General features: G+C 46.1%; 1 protein-coding gene across 3 annotated transcripts; it reads right to left on the bottom strand.

Moving 5' to 3' along the window:
- Positions 1-5040: 5040 nt before the first annotated feature.
- Positions 5041-17579, bottom strand: TSACC (TSSK6 activating cochaperone). 3 transcript variants are annotated; one of them, XM_064370691.1, is made up of 4 exons: positions 17253-17579; positions 15725-15781; positions 9786-9914; positions 5041-5268 (listed from the first exon to the last, which is right to left on the bottom strand). In XM_064370691.1, exons 2-4 carry the CDS (start codon positions 15756-15758, stop codon positions 5054-5056), a joined length of 378 nt encoding a protein of 125 aa, XP_064226761.1. In that variant the 5' UTR covers positions 15759-15781; positions 17253-17579; the 3' UTR covers positions 5041-5053. The 3 variants fall into 3 exon arrangements, with proteins under 3 accessions (XP_064226761.1, XP_064226762.1, XP_064226763.1); XM_064370692.1 differs by having other exon boundaries at positions 17500-17579; XM_064370693.1 differs by having other exon boundaries at positions 17347-17356.
- Positions 17580-17693: the final 114 nt, after the last annotated feature.

Below are 17693 nucleotides of genomic sequence, written 5' to 3'. Positions count from 1 at the left end.
CTGGATATCCTTGTTAATTTTCTGTCTCATTGATCTAATATTGACAATGGAGAGTTAAAGTCTCCCACTATTATTGTGTGGGAGTCTAAGTCTCTTATTAGGTCATTAAGAACTTGCTTTATGTATCTGGGTGCTCCTGTATTGGGTGCATATATATTTAGGATCATTAGCTCTTCTTGTTGCATTGATCCTTTTACCATTATGTAATGCCCTTGTCTCTTTTGATCTTTTTTGGTTTAAAGTCTATTTTATCAGAGACTAGGATTGCAACTCCTGCTTTTTTTGCTCTCCATTTGCTTGGTAAATCTTCCTCTATCCCCTTATTTTGAGCCTCTGTGTGTCCTTGCATGTGAGATGGGTTTCCTGGATACAGTACACTGATGGGTTTTGACTTTTTATCCAATTTGCCAGGCTGTATCTTTTGATTGAGGCATTTAGCCCATTTATATTTAAGGTTAATATTGTTATGTGTGAATTTGATCTTGCCATTTTGATGCTAGCTAGTTGTTTTGCCCATTAGTTGACACAGTTTCTTCATTGTGTTGATGCTGTTTACCATTTGGTACGTTTTTGTAGTGGCTGGTACTGGCTGTTCCTTTCCATGTTTAGTACTTACTTCCTTCAGGAGTTCTTGTAAGGCAGGTCTTATAGCAATGAAATCTCTCAGCAGTCACTTGTCCATAAAGGATTTTATTTCTCTTTCACTCATGAAGCTTAGTTTGGCCAGATATGAAATTCTGGGTTGAAAGTTCTTTCCTTTAAGGATGTTGAATATTGGCTCCCACTCCCTTCTAGCTTGTAGAGTTTCTGCCAAGAGATCCACTGTGAGTCTGATGGTCTTTCCTTTGTAGGTGACTCGACCTTTCTCTCTGGCTGCCCTTAGGATTTTTTCCTTCATTTCAACCCTGGTGAATCTGACAATTATGTGCCTTGGGGTTGCTCTTCTTGAGGAATATCTTTGTGGTGTTCTCTGTATTTCCTGGATTTGAATGTTAGCCTGCCTTGTTAGGTTGGGGAAGTTCTCTTGGATAATATCCTGAAGAGTGTTTTCCAACTTGGATTCATTCTCTCCGTCACATTCAGGTATGCCAGTCAAGCATAGATTAGGTCTTTTCACATAATCCCATAGTTCTTTGAGGCTTTGTTTGTTTCTTTTCACTCTTTTTTCTCTAATCTTGCCTTCTCATTTTATTTCATTGATTTGATCTTCTCTCTCTGATATCCTTTCTTCCGCTTGATCAATTTGGCTGTTGAAACTTGTGCACGACCCAAGAAGTTCTTGTGCTGTGTTTTTCAGCTCCATCAAATCATTTATGTTCTTCTCTAAGCTGGTTATTCTAGTTAGCATTTCGTCTAACCTTTTTTCAAGGTTCTTAGTTACTTTCCATTGGGTTAGAACATGGTCTTTTAACTCAGAGAAGTTTGTTATTATCCACCTTCTGAGGCCTGCTTCTGTCAATTCATCACACTCATTTTCTGTCTTGTTTTGTTCTCTTGATGGTAAGAAGTTGTGATCCCTGGGAGGGGAAGAGGTGTTCTGATCTTTGAAGGTTTCATCCTTTTTGTGCTGGTTTATCCCATCTTCGTGGATTTATCTCCCTTTGATCTTTGAAGTTGGTGATTTTGGGAGAAATCTCTGAGTGGACATCCTTCCTGTTGTAGTTGGAGCTATATCTTTTTTGGCCTGTAGAGGCGCTGCTGGGCTGCCTCAGATTCAGTCAGGTTGCTGGGTGTGTGGTCTTCCCCTGGGGTTTGTTTGCAGGTGAAATTAGCCCTGCCTTCCCAATAGCATCTCTCCTTCCCTAAGCTCAATCTTCCTGGTTTGTTTTTGTTTTTTTGAGACAGAGCCTCACTCTGTCACCAGACCGGAGTGCAATGGTGCGATCTCGGCTCACTGCAATCTTCGCCTCCTGGTTTCAAGCAATTCTTCTGCCTCAGCCTCCTGATTAGCTGGGACTACAAGCCCGCACCACCATGCCCAACTAATTTATGTATTTTTAATAGAGACAGGGTTTCACCATGTTGGCCAGGATGGTCTCGATCTCTTGACCTCCTGATGCGCCTGCCTCAGCCTCCCAAAGTGCTGGGATTACAGGCGTGAGCCACTGTGCCCGGCCTAATTTTTGTACTTAAAGTATGTCTCTAATCAGACTGACTCCTGAGGGTTGTTTTTTTTAATTTTATTTTTTGACATAATTCTAGCAAGATTGGTAGTCTCTTTCTACCAAATAGGATAAGATATTCTAGTATTATCCTTGTATTATTTTCCTGCCTGAGACCTAGAAACAGTCATTTCTTCAGGATTATTCCTTTATTTCTTGAAAAAAGTGGTATTTAGAGACTATAATCTAGGTGCTTAGGGGTACTGTTGCTGCCAAGTTAATCACTGTTTCAAGGCCTTTTCAGTGAATATGACTTTTTGGGAAAGGCGTAGGCAGGGCCTAATATTTTTTGCATGTGATGTCCAATTGTTCCAATACTGTTTATTGAAAAGACTATCCCGGGGCCGGGTGCGGTGGCTCACACCTGTAATCCCAGCACTTTGGGAGGCCGAGGCAGGTGGATCACGAGGTCAAGAGATCAAGACCATCCTGGTCAACATGGTGAAACCCCGTCTCTACTAAAAATACAAAAAAAATTAGCTGGGCATGGTGGTGCGTGCCTGTAATCCCAGCTACTCAGGCGGCTGAGGCAGGAGAGTTGCCTGAACCCAGGAGGCGGAAGTTGCAGTGAGCCAAGATCGCACCATTGCACTCTAGCCTGGGTAACAAGAGCGAAACTCCGTCTCAAAAAAAAAAAAAAAAAAAAAAAAAAAAGACTATCCCTTCTCCTTTGGATAGTCTTTGCTACTTTGTCAAAGATCAGTTGACTATATTTGTGTGAATTTTTTTCTGAGTTGTTGATTCTGTTCCATTGATATATGTCTATTCTTTCACCAGTACCACACTGTCTTGATTAGTGTAGCTTTATATCAAGTCTTGAAGTTGGGTAGCGTCAGTCCTCTCAACTTTTTTTCTTTTTTTTTTTTTTTTTGAGACAGAGTTTCGCTCTTGTTACCCAGGCTGGAGTGCAATGGCGCAATCTCGGCTCACCGTAACCTCTGCCTCCTGGGTTCAGGCAATTCTCCTGCCTCAGTCTCCTGAGTAGCTGGGATTACGCGCCACCATGCCCAGCTAATTTTTTGTATTTTTAGTAGAGATGGGGTTTCACCATGTTGACCAGGATGGTCTTGATCTCTTGACCTTGTGATCCACCTGCCTCGGCCTCCCAAAGTGATGGGATTACAGGCGTGAGCCACCGCGCCCGGCAGTCCTCTCAACTTTCATTCTCCTACCACAGCAAAGTATTTTGCCCACAGTGTTTCTACTATCTTAGTTGTGTCTCGCCGCTATCTAGAAGCTGACAATGGCTTTCCAGAACTTATTATTATTATTATCATTATCATTATTATTATTTTTCCAAGAGGGAGTCTCACTCTGTCACCCAGGCTAGAGTGCAGTGGCACAATCTCAGCTTACTGCAGCCGCCACCTCCTGGGTGCAAGTGATTTTCCTGCCTTAGTCCTCAGCCTCCAGAGTAGCACATGCCACCATGCCTGGCTAATTTTTGTATCTTTTTAGTAGAGATGGGGTTTCACCGTGTTGGCCAGGCTTGTCTCGAACTCCTGACCTCAAGTGATCCGCCCACCTCAGCCTCCCAAAGTGCTGGGATTACAGGTAGTAAGCCACCGCATCCGGCTACTTTCCAGATCTTTTAAAAGCTGCCATCAGAATAATTCTGCAGGGAAAGCTGACTTACCTCAGCTCCTTTACATTATATTTCACACTCTATATTCCTGTGGCGGAGGGACTCTTCCCCTTATTTATGATGACTTATTCTCCTACTGATATGGTTTGGATATTTGTCCCCTCCAAATCTCATGTTGAAATATAATCTCCAGGGTTAGAGGTGGGGCCTGGTGGGAGGTGTTTGGATCATGGGGATGGATATCCCTCCTGAATGTCTTAGCACTATCCCTTTGGTGATGCGTGAGGTTTTTGTTTTGTTTTGTTTTTTGTTTTGAGACAGAGTCTTGCTCTGTCGGCCAGGCTGGAGTGCAGTGGCACGATCTCGGCTCCCTGCAACCTCCATTTCCCAGGCTCAAGCAATTCTTCTGCCTCAGCCTCCCAGGGAGCCGGGATTACAGGTGTGAGCCACCACACCTGGCTAATTTTTGTATTTTTAGTAGAGATGGGGTTTCACCACGTTGGCCAGGCTGGTCTTGAACCCCTGACCTCAGGTAATATACCTGCCTTGGGCTCCCAAAGTGTTGGGATTACAGGCATGAGCCACCATGCTGGCCGAGTGAGTTCTGGCTCTACGTTCATACAAGATCTGCTTGGTTGAAAGTGTGTGGCACCTCCCTCCTCTCTTTCCCCTCACTCTCTTGCTCCCTCTCTTGCCATATGACATGCTGCTCATCTTTGCCTTCCATCGTGATGCCAAGCTCCGTGAGGCTCCCATCAGAAGCAGATGTTGGCACCACACTTCCTGTACAGCCTGCAGAACCAAACCATGAGGCAAAATAAACATTTTCTCTATAGATCACCCAACTTTAGGTATTCCTTTATAGCAATGCAAGAATGAACTAATACATCTACCTCTAGGTCTTTGTCCAAGCTTCCCAACTGATATGGACCTACCTGACTTCTTCTGTCCATGCCACCCAACCTCCCCCTTCTTCAAGCGGCATCATATAGTCACTTTTTCCAGCAAGATTCTGAAATTGGTACAGTTGTAGCCTAGTAGCCTCCAGTGTTATTTCTTAACCTCCATTCCCTTTCAGAACATCACTAAATTTTGCAATGAATTGTCTGCCTTGTTAGACAGTAATACCCCCAAACTGCTTTTGTAATATGTAACCCCAAGTACCTTGTACAATGCTTTGCATTCAAAGAGCACTTACTATGAACCTGTGAACAAACTAACCACATGTAGAATACATATACCCAGATTCCAACAAGGGTTTACTGGGAAGAGAGAGGAAAAAAACACAGTAACTTTGTTCCGCAATTCATTTACTGAATTGGGGCAGGTGATTAAACAATGGATTAGGAGATAAGGCTGGGAGAGAAGAGTTCTTGCTTCTCCTCCCAGGAGCCCGTTGTGTCACGGATGCCTGTAAATTTTCCGAAATAGCCATCTGTTGTTGGGCGAGCTGGGTCTGAAGCTGGAGGTTGGCATACATACATTCCAGGAGTCCTAGGCATTCCTTGGGCTTGTGATCAACTCCAGAAGGAGCAGCAATGGAGGTGCAAGGGGACAAAGAAGAGAGATTTTATAATTGTCCTGAGGTTGGAAGGACCCTAATAAAATGACCTCTCCAATCTTTCCAGGCACAACCCCACCCAGACACTCCTTTGCCCAGCTGTCACCTCCCAGTGAGGCATACCTGGCTATCCTATTTTAATTTGAAATCAATCATTGGAACTTATTACCCCCTCCCTTGTTTTACTTTTCCCATAATATTTACGGTCGGCCAGGCACGGTGGTTCATGCCTGTAATCTCAGCACTTTAGGAGGCCAAGGCAGGCAGATCACATGAGGTCAGGAGGAGACCAGCTTGGCCAACAAGGTGAAACCCCGCCTCTACTAAAAATACAAAAATAGGCCGGGCACGGTGGCTCACACCTATAATCCCAGCACTTTGGGAGGCCGAGGCAGGTGGATCACGAGGTCAAGAGATCAAGACCATCCTGGTCAACAAGGTGACACCCCGTCTCTACTGAAAATACAAAAATTGGCTGGGCATGGTGGTGCATGCCTGTAATCCCAGCTACTCGGGAGGCTGAGGCAGGAGAATTGCCTGAAACCAGGAGGCAGAGGTTGCGGTGAGCCGACATCGTGCCATTACACTCCAGTCTGGGTAACAACAGCGAAACTCCATCTCAAGAAAAAAACAATAATAATAAAAATAAAAATACAAAAATTAGCCAGGTGTGGTGGCATCTGCCTGTAATCCCAGCTACTCTGGAGGCTGAAGCAGGAGAATCACTTGAACCTGGGAGTTGGAAGTTGCAGTGAGACAAGATCTCACCACTGTGCTCCAGCCTGGGCAACAGAGCAAGACTCTGTCTCAAAAAAAAAAAAAAAAAAACTATGGTCACATGGCATATTTTGTAATTACTTATTTAATTTTTGTCTAAGTCCCTCTTCAGGAATGTAAACTCCAGGATTGCAAGGATTTTTGTCTGATTTGTTCACTACTTTTCCCCAGCACCTAGAAAAATGCCCGGCACATAAATATAACAAATATGAGCGGGGTGACGTGGCTCACGCCTGTAATCCCAGTACTTTGGGAGGCCGAGGCAGGTGGATCACCTGAGGTCGGGAGTTCGAGACCAGCCTGACCAACGTACAGAAACCCCGTCTCTAAAAAAACAAACAAACACACAAACAAATATGGCCGGGCTCAGTGGCTCATGCCTATAATACCAGCTCTTTGAGAGGACAAGGCAGGCAGATCAAGAGGTCAAGAGATCGAGACCATCCTGGCCAACACAGTGAAACCTTGTCTCTACTAAAAATACAAAAATGAGCTGGGCATGGTGGCATGAACCTGTAGTCCCAGCTACTCAGGAAGCTAAGACAGGAGAATCCCTTGAACCCAGGAGGCAGAGGTTGTAGTGAGCCAAGATCATGCCACTGCACTCCAGTCTGGCAACAAAGTGAGATACCGTCTTGGAAAAAAAAAAATGTATAACAAGTATTTAATGAGTGAATGAAATGGTCTGGGAGGGAGGCCTAACTCCTAGAGCTCAGGGGATACCTCAGCCTCTGTCTGTTACCTGACATAGTGTCTCATTAGCAGTGACCTGAAGTTCCCTAACTTCAACCATTCTTGCTGCATCAGTCCATTCTTTTTTTTTTTTTTGGAGATAGAGTTTCACTTGTTGCCCAGCCTGGAGTGCAATGGCGCGATCTCGGCTCACTGCAACCTCTGCCTCCTGGGTTCAGGCAGTTCTCTTGCCTCTCTCAGCCTCCTAAGTAGCTGGGATTACAAGCAGCCGCCACCATGCCCAGCTAATTTTTGTATTTTTAGTAGAGACAGGGTTTCACCATGTTTCCTAGGCTAGTCTCAAACCCCTGACCTGAGGTGATCCATCCGCCTCAGCCTCCCAAAGTGCTGGGATTACAGGCATGAGCCACTGCGCCCAGCCAGTCCATTCTTTTTCTAAATTTTTTTTTTTTCCTGAGACAGAGTCTTGCACTGTCACCCAGGCTAAAGTGCAGTGGCACAATCTCAGGTCATTGCAACCTCTGCCTCCCGGATTCAAGCAATTCTCCTGCCTCAGCCTTCCTAGTAGCTGGGATAACAGGCACACACATGTCTGGCTAATTTTTTTTTTAATTTTTTTTTTTTTTAAGATGGGGTTTCACCGTATTGGTCAGGATGGTCATGAACTCCTGACCTCAGGTGATCCACCCACCTCCGCCTCCCAAAGTGCTGGGATTACAGGCGTGAGCCACCTTGCCCAGCCAAGACTCTCTTAAAAAAAAATTAGCCAGCCAGGCGAGGTGGCTCACGCCTGTAATCCCAGCACTTTGGGAGGCGGAGGTGGGTGGATCACCTGAGGTCAGGAGTTCAAGACCAGCTTGGCCATTGTGGTGAAACCCCATCTTTAAAAAAAAAAAAAAAGAGAGTTTACTCTGTCACCCAGGCTGGAGTGCAGTACGATGGCGCAATCTCAGCTCACTGCAACCTCCACCTCCCGGGTTCAAGTGATTCTCCCGCCTCAGCCTCCTGAGTAGCTGTACTACAGGCATGTGCCACCACACCTGGCTAATTTTTGTATTTTTAGTAGAGATGGGGTTTCGCCGTGTTGTCCAGGCCAGGCTGGTCTCAAACTCCTGACATGATCAACCTACCTCAGCCTCCCAAAGGGCTGGGATTACAGGAGTGAATCACTGGACCTGGCCACATTTTCTTTCTTTCTTTCTTTCTTTCTTTTTTTTTTTTTGAAATGGAGTCTCACTCTGTAGCCCAGGCTGGAGTGCAGTGGCGCGAACTCGGCTCACTGAAACCTCCGTCTCCTGGGTCCCAGTTCAAGCAATTCTCCCACCTCAGCCTCCCAAGTAGCTGGGATTACAGGCATGAGCCACCATACCCAGCTAATTTTTGTATTTTTTAGTAGAGACAGGGTTTCACCATGTTGGCCAGTCTGGTCTTGAACTCCTGACCTCGTGATCCACACACCTTGGCCTCCCAAAGGGCTGAGATTACAGGTGTGAGCCACCGTGCCCGTCTTTTTTTTTTTTTTTTCCTTGACAGAGCCTTGCTTTGTCTCCTAGGCTGGAGTGCAGTGGCACAATCCTGCTCACTGCAGCCCCCATCTCCCAGGTTCAAACAATTCTCCTGCCTCAGCCTCCTAAGTAGCTGAGATTCCAGGCAGGCACCACCATGCCCGGCTAATTTTTGTATTATTGGTAGAGACAGGGTTTCACCATGTTGCCCAGGCTGGTCTCAAACTCCTGACCTGGTCCACCCACCTCAGCCTTCCAAAGTGCTGGGATTATAGGCATGAGCCACAGTGCCCAGCCACTTTTTCTAATATTTTTAAGCTACACTATACACAGCCAGTTAACCTTGGTAATTATATAATCTGCTGTTTGTATTTTTATTAGTCTTGACTTCTTTGTTGGACTCTGAGGTCCTTAAAAACAGGGGTTATGGGCCGGGCACGGTGGCTCACGCCTGTAATCCCAGCACTTTGGGAGGCCGAGGCGGGTGGATCACGAGGTCAAGAGATCGAGACCATCCTGGTCAACATGGTGAAACCCTGTCTCTACTAAAAATACAAAAAAAATTAGCTGGGCATGGTGGCGCGTGCCTGTAATCTCAGCTACTCAGGAGGCTGAGGCAGGAGAATTGCCTGAACCCAGGAGGTGGAGGCTGCGGTGAGCTGAGATCGCGCCATTGCACTCCAGCCTGGGTAACAAGAGCGAAACTCCGTCTCAAAAACAAAAAAACAAAAAAAAAAAACAGGGGTTATGACTGTCTGGTTAGTGCCCTGTTGGGTTCCCCATAGGTATGCCAAATACCCACTGACCTCTCCAGGGGAAAATAAATGACGAAAATTCTAAGAACTTGAGACTGAGCTAATAAATATATTTCCTTCTCTGGCCACCTTTTTTTCTTTTTTTTTTTGAGACGGGGTTTCACTGCTGTCATCCAGGCTGGAGTAAAGTGGCATGATCTTGGCTCACTGCAACCTCCGCCTCCTGGTTCAAGCGATTCTCCTGCCTCAGCCTCCCAAGTAGCTGGGATTGTGTAACACCCAGCTCAACTAATTTTTGTATTTTTAGTAGAGATAGGATTTCACCTTGTTGGCCAGGCTGGTCTCTAACTGCTGACCTCAGGTGATCCACCCACTTCGGCCTCCCAAAGTGCTGGGATTACAGGCATGAGCCACCACTCCTGGCCTCCTTTTTAAAACAATTTTACCTACTCAAGTGAACAAGGGTAAACCTGGCCACCTTTTAACATTACCAGTAAGCAATGAGAGGTTCACTTCACTCCTGCCTAGTCTAGCAAAGGTGCTAACAAGCAAGGAAACAATATAAATTAGTAGAACTGGGATGAAAATTAAATCAATAAAACTAAATAATCGACAAGCTACCAGGGAAAAATCCAGAGATGCCTTAACATAGATTTGGCTCTTGATCAGTAGAAGACAGCTCGATGCCTCCTCCATGCAACCCTTCCCCCTGCTGAGTCCGTTAGAAAACCCTCCTTACATCCTTACCTGAGGGCAGCTTTGTTGCCTGGATGTTCAGAAAAGTGGCTGGTGGGGAACTTGCTTGAAGATTAATATAGCTAGGGGAGGGTTTTGCTCTACAAAGAGGCACAGCATTAGCGTCCTCTTTGGCTGGAACTAAATCAGAGGGAACTAAATCAGAGCTCATTCCAAAAAGGGACAGCCTTTCTAATTAGATCCCTGCACCTGGTCCATGAAGCAAGTGCCCAGGCCCTGCCCTGAATATGTTACATATCAGAAAGACACATAAGAAAAAAAGAGGCCGGTCGTGGTGCCTCACGCCTGTAATCCAAGCACTTTGGAGGCCAAGGCGGGCGGATCACCTGAGGTCGGGAGTTCAAGACCAGCCTGACCAGCATGGTGAAACCCCGTCTTTAAAAAAAAAAAAAAAAAGAAATCATAGTAGGATTAAGACAAACCAAGCAGGAGTAGGATAAGCTAAAATCTAATTTGTTTGTGAGCTACTTGTTTATTTATTTACTGAGGCAGAGTTTTGCTCTTTTTGCCCAGGCTGCAATGTGATGGCATGATCTTGGCTCACTGCAACCTCCGCTTTCTGGGTTCAAGCAATTCTCCTGCCTCAACCTCCCAAGTAGCTGGGATTACAGGTGTGCACCACCATGCCCAGATTTTTTTTTTTTTTTTTTGAGACGGAGTTTCGCTCTTGTTACCCAGGCTGGAGTGCAATGGCGCGATCTCAGCTCACCGCAACCTCCGCCTCCTGGGTTCAGGCAATTCTCCTGCCTCAGCCTCCTGAGTAGCTGGGATTACAGGCACGTGCCACCGTGCCCAGCTAATTTTTTGTATTTTTAGTAGAGACGGGGTTTCACCATGTTGACCAGGATGGTCTTGATCTCTTGACCTCGTGATCCACCCGCCTCGGCCTTCCAAAGTGCTGGGATTACAGGCGTGAGTCACCGTGCCCAGTGCGATATTTTTATATTTTTAGTAGAGACAGGGTTTCTCCATGCTGGTCAGGCTGGTTTGAACTCCTGACCTCCAGTGATCAGCAGACCTCAGCCTCCCAAAGTGCTGGGATTACAGGTGTGAGTCACCGAGCCCAGCTGTTTACAAGTTCTTACTGATAAGGACTACAGGCTTGCAGCTACTAAATCCTAAGGTATACATGAGATGTGTAAGACGTGGTTTCTTAGGTGCTTATTATCTAGTTACAGAGACAAATCAGACACAGGTGAAACATTGATCTTACAAGGACATAAACAATGAGTCTGATAGCCTGGGGTGGAAATAAAACCTTTTTATCTGTTAGTTATACATGTGATTAAATGTAAAAATGGATCACCTGAGGTCAGGAGTTCGCGACCAGCCTGACCAACATGGAGAAACCCCGTCTCTACTAAGAAACACAAAATTAGCCGGGCGTGGTGGTGCATGCCTGTAATCCCAACTATTAGAGAGGCTGAGGCAGGAGAATTGCTTGAACGCAGGAGGCAGGGGTTGTGGTGAGCCGAGATCGCGCCACTGCACTCCAGCCTGGGTAACGAGCGAAACTCCATCTCAAAAAAAAAATATGTAGAAACAAATGTTTTACAAAAGGGAGAAGAGATCAATATGAGTAGTGAGAGAAGACTCCCTGCAGGTAGAGCATATTTCCTGAACCTTAAAAACTGGAGAAGTGGTTGGGCGCAGTGGCTCACGCTTGTAATCCCAGCACTTTGGGAGGCTAAGGTGGACAGATCACCTGAGGTCAGGAGTTCGAGACTAGCCTGACCAACACGGTAAAACTCCATCTCTACTAAAAATACAAAATTAGCCGGGCGTGGTGGTGGGCACCTGTAATCCCAGCTACTTGGGAGGCTGAGGCAGGGGAGTTGCTTGAACCCGGAAGGCAGGTATTGTAGCGAGCCGAGATCATGTCATTGCACTCCAGCCTGGGCAATAAGAGTGAAACTCCATCTCAAAACAACAACAAAAACAAACAAAAAAAACCTTGAGAAGCCAGGCTATACTGGTGAGACCACAGTCAAGCCCCTCTCCCCAACAAGGATTGGCCTGTGACCCAATACAGGCCAATCATGGTATTCCCGTCCGCCTTGGCAACTGTGACTAAACCAGGGCGGTATGCGCATGAGCTAACTTGGGCCAAAGTCATTCCTTGGGATCAATATATGGATTCCATGACAAATAAATTTACTTTCTTCTGATTCCCTATTCTGAGAAGATATGTGGGTGGAACCAATGAAAGCTAATTGGCTAACATACCATGAGAAGTGGATAAAAGCAAGAGATTAGAGACAAGCAGCAGCATAGGAGAAAGACGGATGGATACACAGACACCGACAGGCACTGAATCCCCAGTTTTAGTCCCCGAGGCCCTGCTTTTTGCAGCTCTTCTTCCCATTATTCTGTGAGCTACTTTGGCATTTCTCCCAATTGCATAAGCCTCTAAATTGCTTTTACTTGAAGAAGTCTGAGTAAAACTCAACTCTCATATTAACATAATCACATTTGGACATACTGAATCTGAGGTGAGAGTAGGAAATCCAAGTAGAAGTGCCTAGAAAAACAGCCAGAGAGCTGGCACCCGAGCTCAAGTGAAAGGTCAAACTGCCAGGCCAGCCTCAAAAAGGGGACGAAGAAGCTGCAAAAATACATTAGCTCTCCAAGGTAAAAAACAGAGGGAAAAAGTGAACCTTTGAGGAACTCCTCCTCAGGAGTCTAGAAGATGAAAAGGAAGTGGCAAAGTAGACAGAAGAGCAATGGATGGAAAGTCAGACAGCTCGAACTAGGTTAAGAATTCAAAAGGCAAGGCAGTAGGGAGACAATAATTCACTGTTAGAGCGAAATCAACAAAGGACGGAAAAACAATTCATTTTCATTCACACACGTAAGAGATAGCTAAGTGCCTGCTATGTATCAGTCACTGGGGATACCACAGTTTGCTAATCAGAAGTGAGTCTTGCTGTACAGACAGTCATCAGGCAATCAGGCACACACGCTATTCCACCTCATAGCTGACCTAGTCTGTGGAGCTGGGAAACGTGTCCTGAGGAAGTGATATCTCAGCTGGAATCTGAAGGATAAAAAGGGGCCTCTTTATAAAAAACAAGCCTGGGGGCAGAGGTGTGAATAGCAGGTTGTATGAAGGAAGACATCTTATTTTTGTTCTTTACTTAGAGGGCAACAGAAGGAATGGCCTGGTAAGAGGAAGAAGTGCTCATATGTGGGTGCCAGGGTGAGATGCTTTCTGTCTGGAAGGTCAGAGCCTATGAAAACTGAAATCTGTTCTCTGTCTGTCACTCTTGGTGAGGGAAATATTTTTTTTGGTTTTTTTTTTTTTTTCTTTTGCATGGGGCTACTGGGTTTGTGGATTTTCCAAGCTCTACTGGTAGGTCCTCCATCTTCTTTTCCCTCCTGCTCAGGAGTCATCAGTCATTTGATGGCTTGTGCAGAATGTGGTAAAGAGATAGAAGTTGAAACTCAGGTCTCAAGATTCTTCTCAATAATGTGTTAATTTCCATGCGAAATGTGTTCATTTCCATGCAAACACACTTTTAAATAATTTGAGCCCTTCCTGGACATATGAGGATGCATTTTATACTGGGTTATAAGGTTTGAAGAATGCTTTACACATTTTTAGACAAGGTGGCATGAGAAATTAAAAATTGTTTTAAATTTTAAAAAAGAGAATGTTTTACACATACTCTATACTAAAGGAGCTGTATTTCTGACAGACGATGTATACAGAGGATGAGGGTGGAGAGAGGCAAAAGGAGGCAGAACAGAGGAAATGATAATAAAAGGTGCTTTACATGCATTATCTTACATGTTTTTCACGATGACCCTTGAAGTAGGGTCATTGTGGATACCACAGTCTGCTAAACAGATGGGGTCACTACTCTCCTGGAACTGAGAGTCTTGCAGTTTAGACAGTCTTAGGTGACCAAGCCACACACACTATTGCACTTCAGTAAGTGCTATGAGAGCAAATGACCTAGTCTGTGGAACTGGGGAACATGACCTGAGGAATGTAGATAAAGTAGGTAGCTTTACCTACATTTTACTTGAGGAAACTTAAGTCAGGAAATTTGCTCAAGATTCCACAGTTAATATATGTCTGCATGAATAATGTTTTCTTTTTTGTTTGGTTTGGTTTTGTTGAGACAGAGTTTTGCTCTTGTTGCCCAGGCTGGAGTGCAATGGCATGATCTCGGATCACCACAACCTCTGCCTCCCGGGTTCAAGCAATTCTCCTGCCTCAGCTTCCCAAGTAGCTGGGATTACAAGCATGCGTCAACACACCCGGCTAATTTTGTTTTCTTAATAGAGATGGGGTTTCTCCATGTTGGTCAGACTGGACTCGAACTCCCGACCTCAGTTGATCTGCCTGCCTAGGCCTCCCAAAGTGCTGGGATTACAGGCATGAGCCACCATGACCAGCTGAATAATGTTTTTTCAGTTAGGCCTAGCTTCATATCCTTAGCCCATCCCTTAGTAGCAGTTAATTTAAATGTTTCGATCTGTTGTGGAGGTAATAGCATTTTCTTTTTTTTTTTTAAACCCCACCCCCCAATAGCATTTTCTAGTAGAATTGTGAGCATTAACTAAGTGGTAAACTGGCCGGGCGTGGTGGCTCACGCCTGTAATCCCAGCACTTTGGGAGGCCAAGGTAGGCAGATCACTTGAGGCCAGGAGTTCAAGACCTGGCATAACCCTGTCTCTACTAAAAATACAAAAATTAGCCAGGCGTGGTGGTGTACGCCTGTAATCTCAGCTACTTTGGTGGCTGAGGCACAAGAATCGCTTCAATCTGGGAAGCAGAGGTTGCAGTGATCCCAAGTAGGTAAACTGCTTAAGAGAGTCTGGCAAATAGCAGCTGGAATTAAATCTGGTCCTGTAAACTCCAAAGTCAAGCTCTTTACCACTGCACTATATACTCTGTGAAAAGAGCTAGTTAATTTATGTTCAAGCTATGGAATAGTAGGTCTTTCAGATAATCTCTTCCACCTATAGTTAAGTGAATAGGTTCTGGAGTCAGAAGGCCTCAGGCATTTCCCTGGCCACCAATGGGACTGTCCCATTCCAATTCAGTATCTGTTCACTCTGGTTAACACCATGTCCTCTAAGATCCTGTACATAGCCTTGTTCTAAGTATTAAGAGGAGATACAAAGGAAGAATCATAAATTCATTTAACAAATAATTACTGAGCATCTACTATTTAACAGATCCAGTTTCTAGGTGCTGGAAATAAATACAGCAATGCTCCCATTTAGTGGGGAATGCAAAGGAAGTCCGGCTTTTTTTTTTTTTTTTTTTTTTTTTGGAGATGTAGTCTTGCTGTCGCCCAGGCTGGAGTGCAGTGGCACAATCTCAGCTCAATGCAACCTCTGCCTCCTGGGTTCAAGCAATTCTCCCACTTCAGCCTTCTGAGTAGCCGGGATTACAGGCACGTGCCACCATGCCCGGCTAATTTTTTGTATTTTAGTAGAGACAGGGTTTCACCATGTTGATCAGGCTGGTCTTGAACTCCTGACCTCATGATCCGCCCGACTAGGCCTCCCAAAGTGCTGGGATTACAGGCATGAGCCACCCCACCTGACCAAGAGGTCTGGCTTTTTTTTTTTTTTTTTTTTTTTTGAGACGGAGTTTCGCTCTTGTTACCCAGGCTGGAGTGCAATGGCGCGATCTCGGCTCACCGCAACCTCCGCCTCCTGGGTTCAGGCAATTCTCCTGCCTCAGCCTCCTGAGTAGCTGGGATTACAGGCACACGCCACCATGCCCAGCTAATTTTTTTGTATCTTTAGTAGAGACGGGGTTTCACCATGTTGACCAGGATGGTCTCGATCTCTTGACCTCGTGATCCACCCGCCTCGGCCTCCCAAAGTGCTGGGATTACAGGCTTGAGCCACCGCGCCCAGCAGGTCTGGCTTTTTAAGGGAGGGGAAGCAGGGCCTCCAACACACACCTTTTCTGTTAGGATGACTAGTGTGCAGCTCCATCTGAACACCAACAGGTGTGGTGCCTGGGAAAGAATCATAGCATCACATGATCAACAATCCATGCTAGTATTTCCATTATTGATAATTTCCTAAATTATCTCCATCAGATCTCAGGCTGTTCCAATTTGGGGAGGAAAAAGTAGGAAACTCTATTTCATGGACATGTTTCTTGAACTGTTCGTGCTCTCACAGCCCCTTCACAAGTTTGGAAAACAGTTATTTCTATACTAGTGCTTCCTTTTTTTTTCTGGACAAAATAGTAATTTAACCAAACCGAAACCTTAAACGTCTCTGACGAATGGGCAACTACTTTCTGTGTTCTCACCAAGTTTAATTTCTGCGGTATGATGAGTTCTGCTCCTATCCCGAATGGTAATTTTAAAACTCTGGCTCCCCATCATCTCTAACCAAGACTGAGTGAGGAAAGTGGGAGAGGGATGGATGTGGGGAAAGAAGATCTCAAAGCACCACAGGGAATACTTTTTTTTTTTTTTTTTTGAGACGGAGTCTTGCTTTGTCTTCCAGGCTGGAGTGCAGTGGCGCGATCTCGGCTTACTGCAACCTCAGCTCCCAGGTTCAAGGGATTCTCCTGCCTCAGTCTACCGAGTAGCTGGGATTACAGGTGCGCGCCACCATGCCCAGCTAATGTTTTTTTTTTTTTGAGACGGAGTTTCGCTCTTGTTACCCAGGCTGGAGTGCAATGGCGCCATCTGGGCTCACCGCAACCTCCGCCTCCTGGGTTCAGGCAATTCTCCTACCTCAGCCTCCTGAGTAGCTGGGATTACAGGCATGCGCCACCATGCCCGGCTAATTTTTTGTATTTTTAGTAGAGACGGGGTTTCACCACATTGACCAGGATGGTCTCGATCTCTTGACCTCGTGATCCACCCGCCTCGGCCTCCCAAAGTGCTGGGATTACAGGCGTGAGCCACCGCGCCCGGCCTGTTTTGTTTTTTTGAGACGAGTCTCGGTCTGTCACCCAGGCTGAAGTGCAGTGGCGTGATCTCGGCTCACTGCAACCTCCGCCTCCCGGGTTCAACAGATTCTCCTGCCTCAGCCTCCTGAGTAGCTGGGATTACAGGCACCACACGCCACCAAGGCCGGCTAATTTTTGTATTTATAATAGAGACGGGTTTCACCAAGTTGACCAGGCTGGTTTCGCACTCCTGACCTCAGTTGATCCACCCACCTTGGCCTCCCAAAGTGCTGGGATTACAGGCGTGTGCCACTGTGCCCGGCCTAATTTTTGTATTTTTAGTAGAGACGGGTTTCACGATGTTGGCCAGGTTGGTCTCGAACTGCTGACCTCAGGTGATCCACTCACTTCGGCCTCCCAAAATGCTGGGATTACAGGCGTTGAGGCACAGCGCCCGGCGGGAATACTTGAGAAAACATTTTAGATAGGATAACTTAAAGAAACGCAAGCCATCACCCTCCAGTGTTGCTCACAGCCTCAGATGAAAGCATTTCCTAAGAAGGGAAAAGTCTGCATACAGCCATTAGTCCAGTGGCCATAAACCAAAACTCCCAGCGAGCCCGGAAAAAGGATGCCCAGCCTGGCCGGGTAAGACTACAACTCCCACTTCACCCTGCGCCAAGCCGGCCATGTCTTCCCCCGTCTGCTGGCTGGAGTCCCGCCTCTCTGGTCCACCTGAGGCTGGAACAAGAGTGGAAACTGTCAAGCCTTTCTTAGTCTTCACGGTCGGATATGAACCGAGTCGCAACATTTTAATGACCTCACTTGCGGTGTTAACCGAAAGCCGCAAACCCAGCACCCGCCCTTAGAGTTGACACACATGCGCAGTGGCGTGCCGGCCAACTGCCATAGCCTTGGCGCCTGCGCTGTCGTTCGCGCCGCACGCGGCGGGGAGCGGCCACCCTATTGCGCAAGCGCATGTGCCCTCCTAGTGCCTCCATCGTGCTCTCTCTGTCTAA

The sequence above is a fragment of the Aotus nancymaae genome, unplaced genomic scaffold, assembly GCF_030222135.1.
Source record: "Aotus nancymaae isolate 86718 unplaced genomic scaffold, 86718_ANA_hifiasm-v0.15.2.pri h1tg000108l, whole genome shotgun sequence".
Classification (NCBI taxonomy): domain Eukaryota; kingdom Metazoa; phylum Chordata; class Mammalia; order Primates; family Aotidae; genus Aotus; species Aotus nancymaae.
This window is presented reverse-complemented; position numbering and strand designations above follow the sequence as displayed.

Bases quoted from the DNA above. Each gene is read 5' to 3' on its own strand.
- TSACC (XM_064370691.1), bottom strand. From the start codon at position 15,758: ATGGAGCTGCACACTAGTCATCCTAACAGAAAAG. The intron at 9,915-15,724 runs GTGTGTGTTGGA...CCTCTGATTTAG, and splicing joins TAGTCATCCTAACAGAAAAG to TTCCAGCCAAAGAGGACGCT. The intron at 5,269-9,785 runs GTAAGGATGTAA...CTCCTTCTGGAG, and splicing joins GGCAACAAAGCTGCCCTCAG to TTGATCACAAGCCCAAGGAA.